This window comes from Oncorhynchus kisutch, linkage group LG15, assembly GCF_002021735.2.
Source record: "Oncorhynchus kisutch isolate 150728-3 linkage group LG15, Okis_V2, whole genome shotgun sequence".
Classification (NCBI taxonomy): Eukaryota; Metazoa; Chordata; class Actinopteri; order Salmoniformes; family Salmonidae; genus Oncorhynchus; species Oncorhynchus kisutch.
This window is the reverse complement of record NC_034188.2, coordinates 12398582-12419449: the sequence shown is the minus strand read 5'-3', so window position 1 is coordinate 12419449 and position 20868 is coordinate 12398582. Positions and strand designations below refer to the sequence as shown.

Here is a 20868-nt window from a genome sequence, read left to right as displayed (position 1 = left end):
TAAAAATAATCTGTTCTGTTTTTGAAACGCAATCTAAGAATAACCCTACTGTTTTATTGAACCAGTCAATGTCTATTCCAAAACGTGTAGTGTCATTGTAGTAGGGGAGAACGTTTTATTAGGAACTATGAGTGTGTATGCATGCACATGATTGATTGTAACTTCAATGCACCGCTGTCCTCTATCCAATGTTGAACCTTGCTTGATAATCACACATAAGTATATTTTTATTTTATCAACTGCTGTAACAATCCTGATCAATAGGTAAATAGTACGTTGTCTATCAACTTGACAACATCGATTTGGACTCGAAGCTCTCCCTTGCGTGACGCAAATAGACAGGGATCAGCGCTAAACGAGGCCACGCATAGTCTGCCCTCCCTTGGTTGCAAGCGAGCAACGTGATTGGCCCAGGCCTCGGAAAGAGTGCCCGGGGATCCAAATGTACAGGCCGCATTTAGCTTAGTGTCGAAAAAATATACCCAAACAATAACAGACAAAACCGAGAAAGAAGAAATAACGACGATATATTTGAAGGAGTCCATAATCAGGTAAAAGCATTCGAGACGATTGAAATTGCATATCGTATATGGGACTAGGGCCCATTCGGCTGTTGTGGGCCTTCAGCCCCTCGGAAAACAACATGGTTGATTATGCCGCATGCGATAGCTAAAATGCTAGGCTAACCAGCTAATGTCCATTCGCAATTCAAAATGCATCGACAAATGTTGTGAATGCACACGTCGCTTGTGTTTACATTGTGGTATCGATTGCGTGTCAAGTTGTTCATTTAGCACCAATCATTTTGTGGAGGTTTCTGGAGTTTTAAAACACGCTAACTAACAAGCTATCTAACCAAAATGGCGGAATCGAAATTGGCTAACGTTGTTGTGGGCGCAACGTTTCAAGAATATACCGTAAAGAACAGCCATTAAGCACCACACACACAGTTCAACGATATATGACTGTTCTATATACATCTAATTTCTTTGCAGTATTACACAACGTTGCGTTTGTGAAATTTCCCCCCAGATGTCGGCATCCGCAGCAAAACGTCTGCACAGCGCCAAACAAGCTTGTTTAGCTAGGTAGCTTATCTAGTTATTAACTAGCTGACTAGCCCGTTACATATATCCCACCCAATGAATGTGGATTGACTAACATGTATGCAAGTTTTACCACGGACATTTGGCAATCAGGTGGATGTGGTAACACTAGCTAGTTGGTTATCTTGATTTCTTTTAAATAGCGAGTTGCTCGCTAGTTTGCCCTGCTTCAGATGCATAATCTAGGTAACCATTAAATTGGGCAATGAACGGTGGGCGTGTGTGGGACAACGCAAATCATTACAGTTAAGCAGGAAAAACAACATATCCGTTCTAGGTCCTTTTCGACATTTTAAAGCTGGAACGGTCTCATAATTTAAATATATGGCTCTATCTCATTCATATTCATAAGCTAGGACTGACTCAAATGGCATCAACAAGTGTTAACTAATCAACACTTTACACTGCAGCACCAGTTGAGTATGTGGTCATATTTTTTCCAGACATTAATTATGGCAAGACAGACACCAGCAGCTAGAATACTGCAGTTTCAACATCGTTATCATCATGAAATAGCTTACACGGAGAATATCTTGTCAAAGACTGTTCTCTCTGCAACCGCACCGCAAGTGATACTGGAGCACCAAGTCTAGGTCCAAAAGGCTTCATAAACGGCTCTTAACCCCCAAGCCATAAGCTAATCAAATGGCTACCCAGACTATTTGCATTGCCTCTATTATCTATGCATAGTCACCTTAACTCTACATATGTGTACATATTACCTGGACTAACCGGTGTATATAGCCTCCCTGCTGTTATTGTACTGCTACATGTTACTTTTATTTTTTTACTGATATATTTTTTACTTAGCGCTTATTTTTCTTAACTGCATTGTTGGTTAAGGGCTTGTAAGTTAGCATTTCACTGTAAGGTTGTATTCAGCATTTCACTGTAAGGTTGTATTCAGCATTTCACTGTAAGGTTGTATTCAGCATTTCACTGTAAGGTTGTATTCAGCATTTCACTGTAAGGTTGTATTCAGCATTTCACTGTAAGGTTGTATTCAGCATTTCACTGTAAGGTCTACTACACCTGTTGTATTAAGCATTTCACTGTAAGGTTGTATTCAGCATTTCACTGTAAGGTTGTATTCAGCATTTCACTGTAAGGTTGTATTCAGCATTTCACTGTAAGGTTGTATTCAGCATTTCACTGTAAGGTTGTATTCAGCATTTCACTGTAAGGTTGTATTCAGCATTTCACTGTAAGGTTGTATTCAGCATTTCACTGTAAGGTTGTATTCAGCATTTCACTGTAAGGTTGTATTCAGCATTTCACTGTAAGGTTGTATTCAGCATTTCACTGTAAGGTTGTATTCAGCATTTCACTGTAAGGTTGTATTCAGCATTTCACTGTAAGGTCTACACTTGTTGTATTCAGCATTTCACTGTAAGGTCTACACTTGTTGTATTCGGCGCACGTGACAAATAACATTTGATTTGATCTACCGGGTAGGTGATGTCATCAGCCTTTCCCACATTTCCTCTCATGGTACATGGATGAAAGATCAATGTTTTCAGTGGCATCTATCTCACAGCTTATGTTGTCCCTTCCTTTGCAGGGTTCTCTCCCCCCGATGGAAGGAAGAAACACCAGCAACACACTGTTCTTATTTTAGAGCACATTGGCATTAAATGTGAAGGTAATACACACTGACACTAATCAATATCCAGGGCCTGTGTCCACAAAGTGTCTCCAGAGTAGGAGTGCTGATCTAGGATCTGTCCATGTAATATTATGATCTAAAGGCCAAACTGATCCTAGTTTAGCACTCTGAGATGCTTTGTGTAACGAATATAGAACCTCTGAAATGATGTGTAGGCCTAACATTAATCATTTTATTTACACCATTTTCAGATCAAAGAGATGGACCACGGCGGAGGGATCCTGGAGCTACACACACAGGAGTTAAAGATGCCTCACACCATGATCATGCAAGACTTTGGTAGGTCAATATGGCCTTTTGATCATGTTTATGTTGTGTTCATTAGTCTTCACTTGAGAGCCCAATGCCTCATGCAAAGTTAGATGCTGACCACACTACAGCAATGTCTTGTGTAGCTGTATCTTAGTCCTTTTTGGGGTGTTTTTCCACTAAGAGGAAAGCCTGGAAAGCCTCAGTCCAAACCAGGGCTGCAGTGGAAACTTTCCTGTAATAATCTTCCCCCTCTTACTGTTTCCCTGTACAGTGGCAGGAATGAGGGGCCTGGCCCACATCGAAGGGGATCACATCGTGGTGTCCATGCCAGAGGGCATGCTCCTGTCTGACGTCATGACGGACGAAGGCATTCTGCTGGAGCACGGCCTGGAGGTGGAGGGCCTTGAGACGGAGGTGGAGGGCCTTGAGACGGAGGTGGAGGGCCTTGAGACGGAGGTGGAGGGCCTTGAGACGGAGGTGGGGGGCCTTGAGACGGAGGTGGGGGGCCTTGAGACGGAGGTGGGGGGCCTGGAGACGGAGGAGGTGGAGGGCCTGGAGACGGAGGAGGTGGAGGGCCTGGAGACGGAGGAGGTGGAGGGCCTGGAGACGGTGGAGGGCCTGGAGACGGTGGAGGGCCTGGAGACGGAGGAGGTGGAGGGCCTGGAGACGGTGGAGGGCCTGGAGACGGTGGAGGGCCTGGAGACGGAGGAGGTGGAGGGCCTGGAGGAGGTGGAGGGCCTGGAGGAGGTGGAGGGCCTGGAGACGGTGGAGGGCCTGGAGGAGGTGGAGGGCCTGGAGACGGAGGAGGTGGAGGGCCTGGAGACGGTGGAGGGCCTGGAGACGGTGGAGGGCCTGGAGACGGTGGAGGGCCTGGAGACGGAGGAGGTGGAGGGCCTGGAGACGGAGGAGGTGGAGGGCCTGGAGACGGAGGAGGTGGAGGGCCTGGAGACGGAGGAGGTGGAGGGCCTGGAGACGGAGGAGGTGGAGGGCCTGGAGACGGAGGAGGTGGAGGGCCTGGAGACGGAGGAGGTGGAGGGCCTGGTGACGGAGGAGGTGGAGGGCCTGGAGACGGAGGGGGTGGAGGGCCTGGAGACGGAGGGGGTGGAGGGCCTGGAGACGGAGGGGGTGGAGGGCCTGGAGACGGAGGGGGTGGAGGGTCTCGAAGAAGACCTAGAGACGGAGGTGATTGAAGGCCCTGACATCGGCCACGAGGACTTGCTGGGTGCCGAAGTGGCTATAGACTCTCACCACCATGTTCTAACCTCAGACCTCATTCAGGGCTCAGTCCACCATCACCACCACATGCCAGACCAGCTCTTTGTGGAGCACCAAGAGGAGGATGGGGTGGAGAGCTTGGACCAGGATGTGCTGGTTGGGGAGGAGGCGGGGCAGGAGGAGACAGTGATCCAGGCCCATGAGGAGCTGGAGGTGGAGGCTGTCTCTCTGCAGACTGACGAGGATGAGGAGGATGTGAAGAGCACCTCGGAGGACTACCTCATGATCTCCTGTGAGTCAACTAACCAACTAGCCCTACAACCTACACTGAACAAAAATGTAAAAGCAACATGTAAAGTGTTGGTCCCATGTTTCATAAGCTGAAATTAAAGATCCCAGAAATGTTCCATAAGCACAAAAAGCTTATTTCTCTCAAGTGTTGTGCACACATGTGTTTATGTCCCTGTTAGTGAGCATTTCTGCTTTGCAAACATCTACCTGACAGGTGTGGCATATCAAGAAGCTGATTAAACAGCATGATCATTAGACCCGGTGCACCTTGCGCTGGGGACAATAAAAGGCCACTCTAAAATGTGCAATTTTGTCTCAAGGTTTGAGGGAGTGGGCAATTGGATTGCTGACTGCAGGAATGTCCACCAGAGCTGTTGCCAGGGAAATTACTGTTAATTTCTCTACCATAAGCCACCTCTAATGTCGTTTTAGAGAATTTGGCAGTATGTCCAACCGGCCTCACAGCCGAAGATCATCTTTATGGTGTCGTGTAGACGAGCAGTTTGCTGTTGTTTACGGAGTGCCTCATGGTGGTTATCGTATGGTCAGGCATAAGCTACAGACAACGAACACAATTGCATTTTATCGATGGCAATTTTAATGCACAGAGATACTACGACAAGCTCCTGACGCCCGTTGTCGTGCCAGTCATCCACCCGCAATCACCTCATGTTTCAGCATGATAATGCGTTGCCCCATGTCACAAGGATCTGTACATAATTTTGCCACCCTGATAATAAGCCAGCAGCATGCCACCCTGATAATAAGCCAGCAGCATGCTACCCTGATAATAAGCCAGCAGCATGCTACCCTGATAATAAGTCAGCAGCATGCTACCCTGATAATAAGCCAGCAGCATGCTACCCTGATAATAAGTCAGCAGCATGCCACCCTGATAATAAGCCAGCAGCATGCCACCCTGATAATAAGCCAGCAGCATGCCACCCTGATAGTAAGTCAGCAGCATGCTACCCTGATAATAAGTCAGCAGCATGCCACCCTGCATACCACTGCTAGCTTGCTTCTGAAGCTAAGCAGGGTTGGTCCTGGTCAGTGCCTGGATGGGAGACCAGATGCTCCTGGAAGTGTTATTGGAGGGCCAGTAGGAGGCACTCTTTTCTCTGGTCTAAAACAATATCCCAATGTTCCAGGACACTGCCCTGTGTAGGGTGCCGTCTTTCGGGTGTGATGTTAAACGGTTGTCCTGACTCTCTGAGGTCATTAAAGATCGCATGACACTTATCGTAAGAGTAGTGGTGTTATTTATTTCACCTTTATTTAAAAAGAAAGTGTTAACCCCGGTGTCCTGGCTAAATTCCCAATCTGGCCCTCAAACCATCATGGTCACCTAATAATCCCCAGTTTTACAATTGGCTCGTTCATCCCCCTCCTCTCCCCTGTAACTATTCCCCAGGTTGTTGCTGTAAATGAGAATGTGTTCTCAGTCAACTTACCTGGTAAAATAAAAAAATTATGTCCCAGTTCTTCCATGACCTTCATACTCACCAGACATGTCACCCATTGGGCTCCAGAGTGGCGCAGCGGTCTAAGGCACTGCATCTCAGTGTTAGAGACATCACTACAGATGCCCTGGTTCGAATCCAGGCTGTATCACAACCGGCTGTGTTTGAAGCCCCATAGGGCGGTGCACAATTGGTCTGGGTTTGGCCAGTGTTGGCCATCATTGTAAATAAGAATTGGTTCTTAAATGACTTTCCTAGTTATACTACAAAAAAAAAAACGTGTTTGGGATTCTCTGGATCAGTTCCCGCAAATATCCAGCAACTTCCCCCAGCCAATGGGACAACATTCCACAGGCTACAATCAATAGCCTGATCACTTCTATGTGAAGGAGATGTCGCGCTGCATGAAGCAAATGGTCACACCAAATAATGACTGGTTTTCTGATCCACGCCTCTACCTTTTTTGATAAGTTGTCTGTGACCAGCAGATGCATATCTGTATTCCCAGCCATGTGAAATCCATAGATTAGGGCCTAATGAATTTATTTAAATTGACTGATTTCTGAGTTACAGTATTTGTACAGTATTTATTTTTGAAATTGCTGCATATTGCGTTTTTATTTTTGTTCAGTGTATAAAAAGGCTGGATTTCATTGAATGATTTGCTATGATTAGTGCTCTACAGTGTGGGGTTTTAATCATTGTTTACAACTACTGCAAATTAATAGGCTAGAATACATCTGAAGGATTGTTTGGAGAGCATTTCACGAGCTCTTCTGGACATTTTTGCCTCCCAAGTCCTTGTTGTTGTCCTACCCTGCTGTGCGGTAAAAGCTAACTGCAATGTGTTATTTGTGTCCATCCAGTGGATGACGTTGGTGAGAAACTGGACATAGGAGACACTCCTCTAGAGATCACTACTGAGATGATGCAGGACGATGGTTCCAACAAGGAGGGGTCAGAGGTCATCAAGGTCTACATTTTCAAAGCAGAGGCCGATGACGATGTGGAGATAGGTGAGTGGTACTGGTACTGTCACGTTCAAAACAACTGGGAACTCGGAAATCTCAGACTACAGTGCGTTCAAGACAACTGGGAACTCGGAAATCTCAGACTACAGTGCGTTCAAGACAACTGGGAATGCATTCAAAAAAAAACTTGGACTGGGAAAAATAGTTTTGTACGGTCGTCCACCTTGGAATCCCTACTCGGAACCTCTGGCATCTTTCTTGAGCTACGAATTTCCGACCTGAAGATCAACGACGCTATGATTTGACCTCGGTTATTTCAGAGTTCCCAGTTGTCTTGAAAGCACCATTCTTTCATCAAAGAGTCCAACATTTCAAGAGGCTCATGTCAATTGAAACGCGAAGCAGCATTTGCATACTGTGAATATGGCATCAAACTATTATCTACTAACTTATAGTATCAGCTACATACATGGATATGATACTTTAGATGGTAAGGCTTCCTCAGAGGAGTAGAGAGATGGTGTAAAACTGTGTTTTACTAGCTAGGTTTCCATCCAATTGGCAACCAGATTTTCATGTGAATATCCCAAAATCTGCATAAAGAAAATATGTGCATTTTGCTACCAGCAACGGACTTGTTGCTGATTTGATATAAATCAGTGTGTGATGATGTGGTGCACACAATGCACTTTTCCGCTTAAGTTTTCATGTGGTGAATAAAAATCTCAAGGTCGATGTGTTTCCGTTTGTAACTCTATAGTTTTGTCACAAACTGTTACGTTAACTGTCAGATGTGCCTACACTGGTCTTGGCACAACAGCTCATGTATACGGTGAGGATAGACTAGTCTACATGTTGAGATTATTATGGATAAAAGCCTGAATATTTGTATTTGTCAAACGGCAGTCGAGCATCATGTCACCAGAATTAGACCGTCCGATATTTATTGGAAAGGAGCAACGACATCACCGGAGGAGACGGACATGGCCGGGGGTGGGGTCTGGGGGAGGAGACGGACATGGCAGGGGGGGGGTCTGGGGGAGGAGATGGACATGGCAGGGGGGGGGGTCTGCGGGAGGAGACGGACATGGCCGGGGGGGGGGGGGTCTGGGGGAGGAGACGGACATGGCCGGGGGGGGGGTCTGGGGGAGGAGACGGACATGGCCGGGGGGGGGGGGGTCTGGGGGAGGAGACGGACATGGCCAGGGGGGGGTCTGGGGGAGGAGACGGACATGGCCGGGGGGGGGGTCTGGGGGAGGAGACGGACATGGCAGGGGGGGGGTCTGGGGGAGGAGATGGACATGGCGGGGGGGGGGGGGGGGGGGGGGGGGGGGGGGGACATGGCTGGGGGAGGAGACAGACATGGCTGTGAAAGACCAATCCCAGTCAGAGGACGATATCAGTGAGTAAACTGAAATAACTCCTCTCACATGACTGCAGCTGTGAATGTTTTTTAGCGGAACCCTTCATTTCACCTGTCCAATCATGTGATGAAACGTGACTGGATGGGTCAACAACAACAAAAAGGTTCCAACAAATAGCTTTCACAGGTGCACTTCAAAAGGATTTGGACAGGGCTTCAGGAAAATGAAGAAAGTGTTTGTACATGTCCTGTAACTGACTATCTCATGTGTCTCTGTTTTCCAGACCGGGCTGACATGGCTGAGCAGGTGTAGATGAGGAGGAGGGTGAGGGTTGTTCCTGAATCTGTCTGTCTCTGTGTGTTTACAGATGTGTCAGACATGGCAGAGCAGGTGTACATGGAGGTGATTGTTGGAGAGGAGGAGACTTCAGTAGTCCAGGAGAACCAGCTAGATGACTCTCCAAACAGTAAGATGTTTGTCCCGGTCTCCTGGGCTGCTGCCTATGGTAAGGAATAAGGATTCACTACAGTCTTGTGATCAACTGATTTTATATTCAGTAATAACAGCATTCCTTCAGCTGGATATAACACACACACACAACTATGGGCTCTATTAAAACAAACCTATTGAAATGGTAAATCCAAGCGTTGACTATCTGTTCGGGGGTGTGTCAGAAATATTTTTGCTATTTTCACAACCCCAAATGATCATCTCAGTGCTGGCAGTGGCGCGAAGGACTGGGTTTTGATGAAGAAACAAATTGTGGGTGTGTTAAGGCTTGGCCTCTCTCTGGCCAATCACAACGTGCTCCATGACTAAATATGTGGTTGCTTCAAGTTGTGTATTTACGGTCTTTTATGTATTGCCTTGAAATCAACTCCAATTCCAATGTCAGTCCATTTTTAGTTAGTTAAACATCTGACAGTAACAAGATGCAGACATATCCATCTTTTCTAAGTATGTTTGCAGTCCACACTGTTCTACACTGAACAAAAATATAAACACAACATGTAAAGTATTGGTCCCGTGTTTCATGAGCTGAAATAAAAGTTTCCAAACATTTTCCACACACACAAAGTTTATCTCTCAAATGTTGTGCACAAATTTGTTTACATCCCTGTTAGTGAACGTTTCTCCTTTGCCAATATAATCCATCCACCTGACAGGTGTGGCAAATCAAGAAGCTGATTAAACAGCATGGTCATTACACAGGTGCACCTTGTGCTGGGAACAATAAAAAGCCACTCTAAAATGTGCAGTTTTGTTGTCACACAACACAATGCCAGAGATGATTTGGAAAGGCACACACCTGTCTATATAAGGTCCCACAGTTGATAGTGTATGTCAGAGCAAGCCATGAGGTTGAATCAATCGTCCATAGAGCTCAGAGACAGGATTGTATTGGGGCACAGATCTGGGGAAGGGTATCAAAATATGCCTGCAGCATTGAAGGTCCCCAAGAACACAGTACATAGTGGCTTCCATGATTTTTAAATGGAAGAAGTTTGGAACCACCAAGACTCTTCCTAGAGCTGGCCACCTGGCCAAACTGAGCAATCGGGGGTGAAGGGCCTTGGTCAGAGAGGTGACCAAGAACCTGATTGTTCCTCTGTAGAGATGGGAGAACCTTCCAAAAGGACAATCATCTCTGCAGCACACCACCAATTGGGCCTTTATGGTAGAGTGGCCAGACGGAAGCCACTCCTCAGTAAAAGACACATGACAGCCCACTTGGAGTTTGCCAAAAGGCACCTAAAGGACTCTCAAAACATGAGAAACAAGATTCACTGGTCTGATGATACCAAGATTGAACTCTTTGGCCTGAATGCCAAGCGTCACTTCTGGGGGAAACATGGCACCATCCCTACGGTGAAGCATGGTGGTGGCACCATCATGGGAGACTAGTCAGGATCGAGGGAAAAATGAACAGAGCAAAGTACATCCTTTATGAAATCTGCTCCAGAGTGCTCAGCACCGCACACTGGAGGGAAGTTCACCATACAACAGGACAACGACCCTAAGCACACAGCCAAACGCAGGAGTGGCTTCAGGACAAGTCTCTATGTCCTTGAGTGGCCCAGCCAGAGCCCAGACTTGAACCCCATCGAACATCTCTGGAGAAACCTGAAAATAGCTGTGCAGCGACGCTCCCCATTCAACCTGACAGAGCTTGAGAGGATCTGCAGAGAAGAATGGGAGAAACTCCCCAAATACAGGTGTGCCAAGCTTGTAGCGTCATACCCAAGAAGACTGTAATCACTGCCAAAGGAGCTTCAACAATGTACTGAGTAAATGGTCTGAATACTTATGTAAATGAGATCTTTTTTTTAATACATTTTCTAAAAAAAATCTCATTATTTTTTTGCTTTGTCATTATGGGGTATTGTGTGTAGATTTGGGGGGGGGGGGTCAAAGTGCCTGAATACTTTCTGAAGTAGGTTTCTCCCCCCTGCTGTTTATATATAGATAACAGTGTGGACACAGTGAAGAATGGAGGGACCAGGCCCTACATTCAGATCAGAGACGGTCAGGGTACCAACAGAGCCCTCAAACAGAAGATCAGGAAGAAGAAGAGGAAGGGAGAGACACGGCAGTGCCAGACCGGTACAGACAGACATTACATTATCATGGCAGTGCCAGACCGGTACAGACAGACATTATATTATCATGGCAGTGCCAGACCGGTACAGACAGACATTACATTATCATGGCAGTGCCAGACCGGTACAGACAGACATTACATGATCATGGCAGTGCCAGACCGGTACAGACAGACATTACATGATCATGGCAGTGCCAGACCGGTACAGACAGACATTATATTATCATGGCAGTGCCAGACCGGTACAGACAGACATTACATTATCATGGCAGTGCCAGACCGGTACAGACAGACATTACATTATCATGGCAGTGCCAGACCGGTACAGACAGACATTACATTATCATGGCAGTGCCAGACCGGTACAGACAGACATTACATTATCATGGCAGTGCCAGACCGGTACAGACAGACATTACATTATCATGGCAGTGCCAGACCGGTACAGACAGACATTACATTATCATGACAGTGCCAGACCGGTACAGACAGACATTACATTATCATGGCAGTGCCAGACCGGTACAGACAGACATTATCATGGCAGTGCCAGACCGGTACAGACAGACATTATATTATCATGGCAGTGCCAGACCGGTACAGACAGACATTACATTATCATGGCAGTGCCAGACCGGTACAGACAGACATTACATTATCATGGCAGTGCCAGACCGGTACAGACAGACATTACATTATCATGGCATTGCCAGACCGGTACAGACAGACATTATATTATCATGGCAGTGCCAGACCGGTACAGACAGACATTACATTATCATGGCAGTGCCAGACCGGTACAGACAAACATTACATTATCATGGCAGTGCCAGACCGGTACAGACAGACATTACATTATCATGGCAGTGCCAGGCCGGTACAGACAGACATTACATTATCGTGGCAGTGCCAGGCCGGTACAGACAGACATTACATTATCGTGGCAGTGCCAGACCGGTACAGACAGACATTACATTATCATGGCAGTGCCAGGCCGGTACAGACAGACATTACATTATCATGGCAGTGCCAGGCCGGTACAGACAGACATTACATTATCATGGCAGTGCCAGACCGGTACAGACAGACATTACATTATCATGTAGTGATCTTGTAGTGAGTTTTTTTTTATCTAGTCCTCAGTAATATACAGTATCTCCCTGTCTCATCCCAGCTGTGATCATCGGTCCAGACGGCATGCCCCTGACCGTCTACCCCTGTCACATCTGCGGTAAGAAGTTCAGGTCACAAGACTTCCTCAAGTGCCACATGAAGAACCATCCTGACCACCACCTTAAGAAGTACCAGTGTACCGACTGTGACTTCACCACCAACAAGAAGGTCTCTGTCGTCTCTCATATCTCTGATGTTCCCGTCATTGGACCTTATCTGTTATTACTCCTCTTTTCTTCTCCCCTTCATTCTCTATTCTTTTATGTTATTTAAGCAGTAATGCCTGAGAACCCGGGAATTATCTTATGACAACTTCTGACCAGGTCTGTTCTGAGGCCCAAGGTGAAGGCACTATAATTACCGGGTATAATTCCCAGGTTTGAGGGCATTATTGCTTTTTTGAAACGGTTGCCAACATATTTATAAAAAATATGAAATATATTTTATAATTATAAAACTTTATTTTTTATGAGTACATTTGTTTTTGCGTTCTGAAGTTGCTACCAAGCAGGCTGGTCGTTCATTCTAATTATTCTATTCATTCGACTTTGCTATGCTAAACAAATCATTCGCATGTACAGTTGAAGTCGGAAGTTTACATACACCTTAGCCAAATACATTTCAACTCAGTTTTTCACAATTCCTGACATTTAATCCTCGTAAGAATTCCTGTTTTAGGTCAGTTAGGATCACCACTTTATTATAAGAATGTGAAATAGTAGTATACAGAATTATATTTTCAGCTTTTATCACATTCCCAGTGGCTCAGAAGTTTGCATACACTCAATTAGTATTTGGTAGCATTGCCTTTAAATTGTTTAACTTGGGTCAAATGTTTTGGGTAGCCTTCCACAAGCTTCCTACGATAAGTTGGGTGAATTTTGGCCCATTCCTCCTGACAGATCTGGTGTAACTGAGTCAGGTTTGTAGGCCTCCTTGCTCGCACACGCTTTTTCAATTCTGCCCACAAATTTTCTATGGGATTGAGGTCAGGGCTTTGTGATGGCCACTCCAATACCTTGACTTTGTTGTCCTCAAGCCATTTTGCCACAACTTTGGAAGTATGCTTGTCCATTTGGAAGACCCATTTGCGACCAAGCTTTAACTTCCTGACTGATGTCTGATGTTGCTTCAATATATCCACATAATTTTCCGCCTCATGACGCCATCTATTTTGTGAAGTGCACCAGTCCCTCCTGCAGCCACAACATGATGCTGCCCACCCCCGTGCTTCACTGTTGGGATGGTGTTCTTCGGCTTGCAAGCCTCCCTCTTTTTCTTCCAAACATAACAATGGTCATTATGGCCAAACAGTTCTATTTTTGTTTCATCAGACCAGGGGACATTTCTCCAAAAAGTATGATCTTTGTCCCCATGTGCAGTTGCAAACCGTAGTCTGGCCTTTTTTATGGTGGTTTTGGAGCAGTGGCTTCTTCCTTGCTGAGCGGCCTTTCAGGTTATGCCAATATAGAACTCGTTTTACTGTGGATATAAATACTTTTGTACCTGTTTCCTCCAGCATCTTCACATGGTCCTTTGCTGTTGTTCTGGGATTGATTTGCACTTTTCGCACCAAAGTACGTTCATCTCTAGGAGACCGACTGCGTCTCCTTCCTGAGCGGTATGACGGCTGCGTGGTCCCATTGTGTTTATACTTGCGTACTATTGTTTGTACAGATGAACGTGGTACCTTTAGGCGTTTGGAAATTGCTCCCGAGATGAACCAGACTTGCGGAGGTCTACAATTTATTTTCTGAGGTCTTGACTGATTTCTTTTGATTTTCCCATGATGTCAAGCAAAGAGGCACTGAGTTTGAAGGTAGGCCTTGAAATACATCCACAGGTGCACCTCCAATTGACTCAAATGATGTCAATTAGCTAATCAGAAGCCTCTAAAGCCATGACATCATTTTCTGGAATTTTCCAAGCTGTTTAAAGGCATGGTCAACTTAGTGTATGTAAACTTCTGACCCACTGGAATTGTGATACAGTGGATTATAAATGAAATAATCTGTCTGTAAACAATTGTTGGAAAAATGACTTGTGTCGTGCACAAAGTAGATGTCCTAACCGACTTGCCAAAAGTATAGTTTGCTGACAAGAAATTTGTGGAGTGGTTGAAAAATGAGTTTTAATGACTCCAACCTAAGTGTATGTAAACGTCCGACTTCAACTGTAGCTAGCTAGCAGAGATTAAATGATGACGAGAGAAAATATTTTTTATAAATAATTATTTGACTAAATATCCAATAGGCCACACTGCACTGGTGAATGAATGGAATTCTGAGTGTTTACTGTTTCCATGGTGAATAATTAGATTCACGTTCATTCTTGGGCTAGCTAGCCTATTGGCACAGGAGAGATCGCATTTGTAAAACGATACATTGTTGCACAGGTCGTAGAGGCTTACAGGTAGGTTTATTCAACCCCCAGCTGTTGCAAACCAAATGGTAGCATTGAAAGAATTATGTGTAGATGCTTTTTTCCCCTCGGGAGATAAAGTTTATGAATTTCCTGCCTGGGCTGGGGGACAGTGGAATAATGAGATGGATATTTCATGGTATGTGGCAGGAGTTGTTGTCCCACAACTCCCATATATCAACCAATCAGCCTCCAGGATCGAAACAACCTGTTTTATATTATTACGTTGTTGTGATTGTTTCCCTTCCTACTTTTCCCTGTTAAGTGTGTTGCTCTTGTGACATGTCTGTGAAACGAGCTATAAATAAATTCTGTTTTGTTTTTCAAGGTCAACTTCCACAACCACCTGGAGTCCCACAAGCTACTGGTTCATCGCAGTGACAGAGACCGAACCTCTTCCCCAGAGTACCCGGACTACAACAGGACCACCCCAGAGTACCCAGAATACAACAGGACCACCCCAGAGTACCCAGAATACAACAGGACCTACACAGAGTACACCCGGCGTTACCACGAAGACAGCCAGCTAGGATCTAACAAGCTGATCCTGAGGGACAAGGAGTCCAAACTGCACCACTGTAAGTACTGTGACTATGAGACTGCAGAGCAGGGGCTCCTCAACCGCCACCTATTGGCCGTTCACAGCAGGAACTTCACCCACGTGTGCGTGGAGTGCACTAAAGGCTTCCGGCACCCGTCAGAGCTCAAGAAGCACATGCGGACCCACACGGGGGAGAAGCCGTACTGCTGCCCGCACTGTGACTTTCGCTGTGCAGACCAGTCCAACCTAAAGACTCACATCAAGAGCAAGCACGGTGCCGACCTGCCTTTTAAGTGTGGCCACTGCCCCCAGGCCTACGCTGACGAAGGGGAGCTGCAGCGGCACACAGAGATGGTGCAGGGCCACAAGACCCATCAGTGTCCCCACTGCGAACACAAGAGCACCAACTCCTCTGATCTAAAACGACACGTCATATCTGTTCACACTAAAGACTTCCCTCACCAGTGTGACGTGTGTGAGAAGGGCTTCCACCGGCCCTCTGAGCTGAAGAAACACTCAGAGATGCACAAGGGCAACAAGGTGCACCAGTGCAGGCACTGTAACTTCACGACCTCTGAACCTTTCACCCTCAGCAGACACATCCTGTCCGTTCACACCAAGGACCTCCCCTTTAAGTGTAAACGCTGCCGGCGAGGGTTCCGCCAGTCCACGGAGCTGAAGAAACACATGAAGACCCACAGTGGGAGGAAGGTGTACCAGTGTCAGTACTGCGAGTACAACAGCCCGGACGCTTCAGGATTCAAACGCCACGTGATCTCGATCCACACCAAGGAATACCCCCACTGTTGTGACTACTGTTGTAAAGGCTTCCGAAGGCCCTCGGAGAAGAGCCAGCACATAGCCAGGCATCACAAAGATATGTTGATGGAGCGTTGTGAATACAGTGACGACACAACGTTACCCGGATAGAAACAGACTGCACACACTCGGTCTACGTAGACCTGATTCACACGACAAAGGGGGAACACGTTTAGGAAGTTGATAAGGATAGAATGGTACATTTAGACGGCAGGCGACGATAACATTCTGACTGACTGCTTCTCTTTTTCTACTGGTTGTATAGAGTAGGAATAGGTCTCACCAGACCCCCCCCATTCCCTCTCCCCCAGGTGTAATCAAACTAAGCATATTGTGGAAGTTGGGAGAAGATTAAAACCAGGGTACATGTAGTGTTTATATGTATGTATTTATCTGCAGAGAGAGGATTCACCATATGATGAACATTTATTCAGGGTCTATTTTTTATACATGTTGAAACTCTGAGGTGGGGAAAAGACAGACTTTATTTGAGAACATTCAGGCCTCTCTCTCTGTTTCTCTCCCTCGCTCTCTCTCTCTGTGTTTCTCTCCCTCGCGCTCTCTCTCTCTCTCTGTGTTTCTCTCTGTGTTTCTCTCCCTCGCTCTCTCTCTCTCTCTCTGTTTCTCTCCCTCGCGCTCTCTCTCTCTCTCTGTGTTTCTCTCCCTCGCTCTCTCTCTCTCTCTGTGTGTTTCTCTCTCTGTTTCTCTCTCTCTGTTTCTCTCTCTGTTTCTCTCTCTCTCTGTTTCTCTCTCTGTTTCTCTCTCTCTCTGTTTCTCTCTCTGTTTCTCTCTCTCTCTGTTTCTCTCTCTCTGTTTCTCTCTCTGTTTCTCTCACACCAGACTGTATCAAACTAGTAAATACAGGAGAGCTGCATCGCTCTTCTCTCCACTCTACCGACTAGTATCTCCAAACCTGGGTTCAAATTGTTTATAAATTATTTCTTATACGTTTTAGCGTTTGCTTTATCCTGCCTACAAGGGGTTTGGACTTTTGCAAATCTGTTGGTTCCATTGTGCCAGGTAAGCCCAACTAAAGTATGTATTTGAAATAGTTTTTGAACCCAGGTCTAAGTATCCTCCCAATAACCTGCCTTTTACCATAATCCTGTTGGTTTTAAAGGCTGTAATCTGAATCACAATCATGTAGTTTATGATGAATCTGAGTAACATGAGTGGCCCGTTTGGCTGGTCCACCTGTGACGTCAGAGTGGAACAATGTTTACACAAGCACCTTAACCTATGAGCTACGAAACCAACTCTTTTCTTTTTTTTTTTTTAACAAACAACTTTTGTTTTGTTTCTTAACAGTGCCGACTATAATTAATTAAACTTGAATGTTTTAATGTCATGTTAGGTGGACAGATGGTTCCCGTTCTGTGTGTTTTGGTAAAAACTCCAGCAGTTGTCACTGCAGTTAGTTTTTTTTGTTGACCTTGTTGTGAATGCCACTGTAAGATTTGTATATGATGTGTACGTGTCATCACACAGAACACAGATGTGGTCAAACAAGCCAACCATCCGATGGTCATGTCTTATATGTTCTGTTTCTCCTCATGCACTGAGCTCTGCTAAAAACAGAGATCTGAAAAGTAAAGTGATTTTAAGTCTCAAACGTACACCGTTGTGTAAAGTACCATTCTCTAAGAGATTGTGTGTCTGTTTGAGTCGGTAGAAAGCACTTTATCATTTTGTTCATTTTTACATGTATGCAAAGGGTGTATAATTTATATTCCCTGAATATAACAGACAATATGAGTGGTGGAGAGAGAGTTTGGGGTATATCAGGACCTTGTATAGTTGGGACGGTAGCGACCGGTATTCATATTAAATGTATTGTCAATAGAGAGACAGCCGAACTGTTTTGTATTGATAGCTCATAGGTAAATGGTTGGTCTTTCTGGTAAGAGTTCTGCTCACTGGTATCCAGCAACCCCACAGTGACTGGGCTACACTCACCTTGAATACAATGGTTGAGAGATTGGCATTGAATTCTTACAGTATGCACATAATATGCTGTCCATGGAGTTTAATTGTGGTTAAAAATGTATGCATTTTCTTGTTTGATTGTTCATAAACTACTGTTGAGGAGGAACCGAAATAAACAGTTATCTTTTTAGTTTCTGCTGCCTGTTTTTGTGTGTGGGGGGGGGGTGAATAACTGAATCCCAAATGGATCCCTATTCCCTAAAGGCCTTTAATTCTCTGGTGAAATGTAGAGCACGACTAGGGAATAGGATTGATCTCAGCTCAGTAATCACCACTAGATGGTGGTCTTAACTCCATGGAAATTTAGAAAAATGAATGACTAGTATGACAACACATTACCAGATGAGATAAAATACCTAGTCATTAACCTGTCTAGAGTGGGTTATCACTTTACCTAGTCATTAACCTGTCTAGAGTGGGTTATCACTTTACCTAGTCATGAACCTGTCTAGAGTGGGTTATCATTTTACCTAGTCATTAACCTGTCTAGAGTGGGTTATCATTTTACCTAGTCATTAACCTGTCTAGAGTGGGTTATCATTTTACCTAGTCATTAACCTGTCTAGAGTGGGTTATCATATTGAAAATGGGGAAGGACTTCTTTACTGTGTGTCCAAAATGGCACCCTATTCCCTATAGAGGGTGGACGCTATGGGTGATTAGTCCTGTAGTTGAACCCAGAGGGAGAGGCTGGACACTATGGGTGATTAGTCCTGTAGTTGAACCCAGAGGGAGAGGCTGGACACTATGGGTGATTAGTCTTGTAGTTGAACCCAGAGGGAGAGGCTGGACACTATGGGTGATTAGTCCTGTAGTTGAACCCAGAGGGAGAGGCTGGACACTATGGGTGATTAGTCCTGTAGTTGAACCCAGAGGGAGAGGCTGGACACTATGGGTGATTAGTCCTGTAGTTGAACCCAGAGGGAGAGGCTGGACACTATGGGTGATTAGTCTTGTAGTTGAACCCAGAGGGAGAGGCTGGACACTATGGGTGATTAGTCCTGTAGTTGAACCCAGAGGGAGAGGCTGGACACTATGGGTGATTAGTCCTGTAGTTGAACCCAGAGGGAGAGGCTGGACACTATGGGTGATTAGTCTTGTAGTTGAACCCAGAGGGAGAGGCTGGACACTATGGGTGATTAGTCCTGTAGTTGAACCCAGAGGGAGAGGCTGGACACTACGGGTGATTAGTCCTGTAGTTGAATCCAGAGGGAGAGGCTGGACACTACGGGTGATTAGTCCTGTAGTTGAACCCAGAGGGAGAGGCTGGACACTATGGGTGATTAGTCCTGTAGTTGAACCCAGAGGGAGAGGCTGGACACTATGGGTAAGTAGTCCTGTAGTTGAACCCAGAGGGAGAGGCTGGACACTATGGGTGATTAGTCCTGTAGTTGAATCCAGAGGGAGAGGCTGGACACTATGGGTGATTAGTCCTGTAGTTGAACCCAGAGGGAGAGGCTGGACACTACGGGTGATTAGTCCTGTAGTTGAACCCAGAGGGAGAGGCTGGACACTATGGGTGATTAGTCCTGTAGTTGAACCCAGAGGGAGAGGCTGGACACTACGGGTGATTAGTCCTGTAGTTGAACCCAGAGGGAGAGGCTGGACACTATGGGTGATTAGTCCTGTAGTTGAACCCAGAGTGAGAGGCTGGACACTACGGGTGATTAGTCCTGTAGTTGAACCCAGAGGGAGAGGCTGGACACTATGGGTGATTAGTCCTGTAGTTGAACCCAGAGGGAGAGGCTGGACACTATGGGTGATTAGTCCTGTAGTTGAACCCAAAGGGAGAGGCTGGACACTATGGGTGATTAGTCCTGTAGTTGAACCCAGAGGGAGAGGCTGGACACTATGGGTGATTAGTCCTGTAGTTGAACCCAAAGGGAGAGGCTGGACACTATGGGTGATTAGTCCTGTAGTTGAAAAAACAATTTAATCATTTTTAGAATAAGGCTGGAACGTCACAAAATGTGGATAAAGTCAAGGGGTCTGAATACTTTCTGAATGCACTGTACATACACACCGTTTCATTTTAACAATGGGTAGATCTAGGTGTTGAGGGGCAGGGTCCGTATTGGATCCAATGAGAGAGGTCCTCAGGGAAATCAGGGAACTGATTGGTGAGAAAAATAACTAATGATTCAGACGAACTGTGTGGGTGTGTGTGTGTGCATGTGTGAGAGAGAGGATTCAACTGTCCACTTCCACTACCCTCCTGACACATTTTATCCCCTCTGGAACACTGGTGTGGCTGGAGGGACTCCTGTAGGAGCTGGAACACTGGTGTGTGAGGAGGGACTCCTGTAGGAGCTGGAACACTGGTGTGTGAGGAGGGACTCCTGTAGGAGCTGGAACACTGGTGTGTGAGGAGGGACTCCTGTAGGAGCTGGAACACTGGTGTGGCAGGAGGGACTCCTGTAGGAGCTGGAACACTGGTGTGTCAGGGGGGACTCCTGTAGGAGTTGGAACACTGGTGTGTCAGGAGGGACTCCTGTAGGAGCTGGAACACTGGTGTGGCAGGAGGGACTCCTATAGGAGCTGGAACACTGGTGTGTCAGGAGGGACTCCTGTAGGAGCTGGAACACTGGTGTGGCAGGAGGGACTCCTGTAGGAGCTGGAACACTGGTGTGTCAGGAGGGACTCCTGTAGGAGCTGGAACACTGGTGTGGCAGGAGGGACTCCTATAGGAGCTGGAACACTGGTGTGGCAGGAGGGACTCCTGTAGGAGCTGGAACACTGGTGTGGCAGGAGGGACTCCTATAGGAGCTGGAACACTGGTGTGGCAGGAGGGACTCCTGTAGGAGCTGGAACACTGGTGTGGCAGGAGGGACTCCTGTAGGAGCTGGAACACTGGTGTGTCAGGAGGGACTCCTGTAGGAGCTGGAACACTGGTGTGTGAGGAGGGACTCCTGTAGGAGCTGGAACACTGGTGTGTCAGGAGGGACTCCTATAGGAGCTGGAACACTGGTGTGTCAGGAGGGACTCCTGTAGGAGCTGG

The 20868-nt window shown here is 46.2% G+C and overlaps 1 protein-coding gene across 1 annotated transcript; it reads left to right on the top strand.

Moving 5' to 3' along the window:
- The first annotated feature begins 314 nt into the window (after window positions 1-314).
- On the top strand, window positions 315-18003 carry LOC109905916 (zinc finger protein 711). The gene is made up of 11 exons (XM_031791344.1): window positions 315-551; window positions 2668-2748; window positions 2964-3051; window positions 3296-3744; window positions 3787-3909; window positions 4018-4531; window positions 6860-7009; window positions 8696-8833; window positions 10795-10932; window positions 12105-12271; window positions 14853-18003. Exons 3-11 carry the CDS (start codon window positions 2973-2975, stop codon window positions 15993-15995), a joined length of 2901 nt encoding a protein of 966 aa, XP_031647204.1. The 5' UTR covers window positions 315-551; window positions 2668-2748; window positions 2964-2972; the 3' UTR covers window positions 15996-18003.
- Window positions 18004-20868: the final 2865 nt, after the last annotated feature.

Coding starts and splice junctions, on each gene's coding strand:
- LOC109905916 (XM_031791344.1), top strand. CDS start 2,973: ATGGACCACGGCGGAGGGATCCTGGAGCTACACACACAGGAGTTAAAG. Junction 8,834..10,794: donor CTCCTGGGCTGCTGCCTATG/GTAAGGAATAAG, acceptor GTTTATATATAG/ATAACAGTGTGGACACAGTG. Junction 10,933..12,104: donor GACACGGCAGTGCCAGACCG/GTACAGACAGAC, acceptor GTCTCATCCCAG/CTGTGATCATCGGTCCAGAC.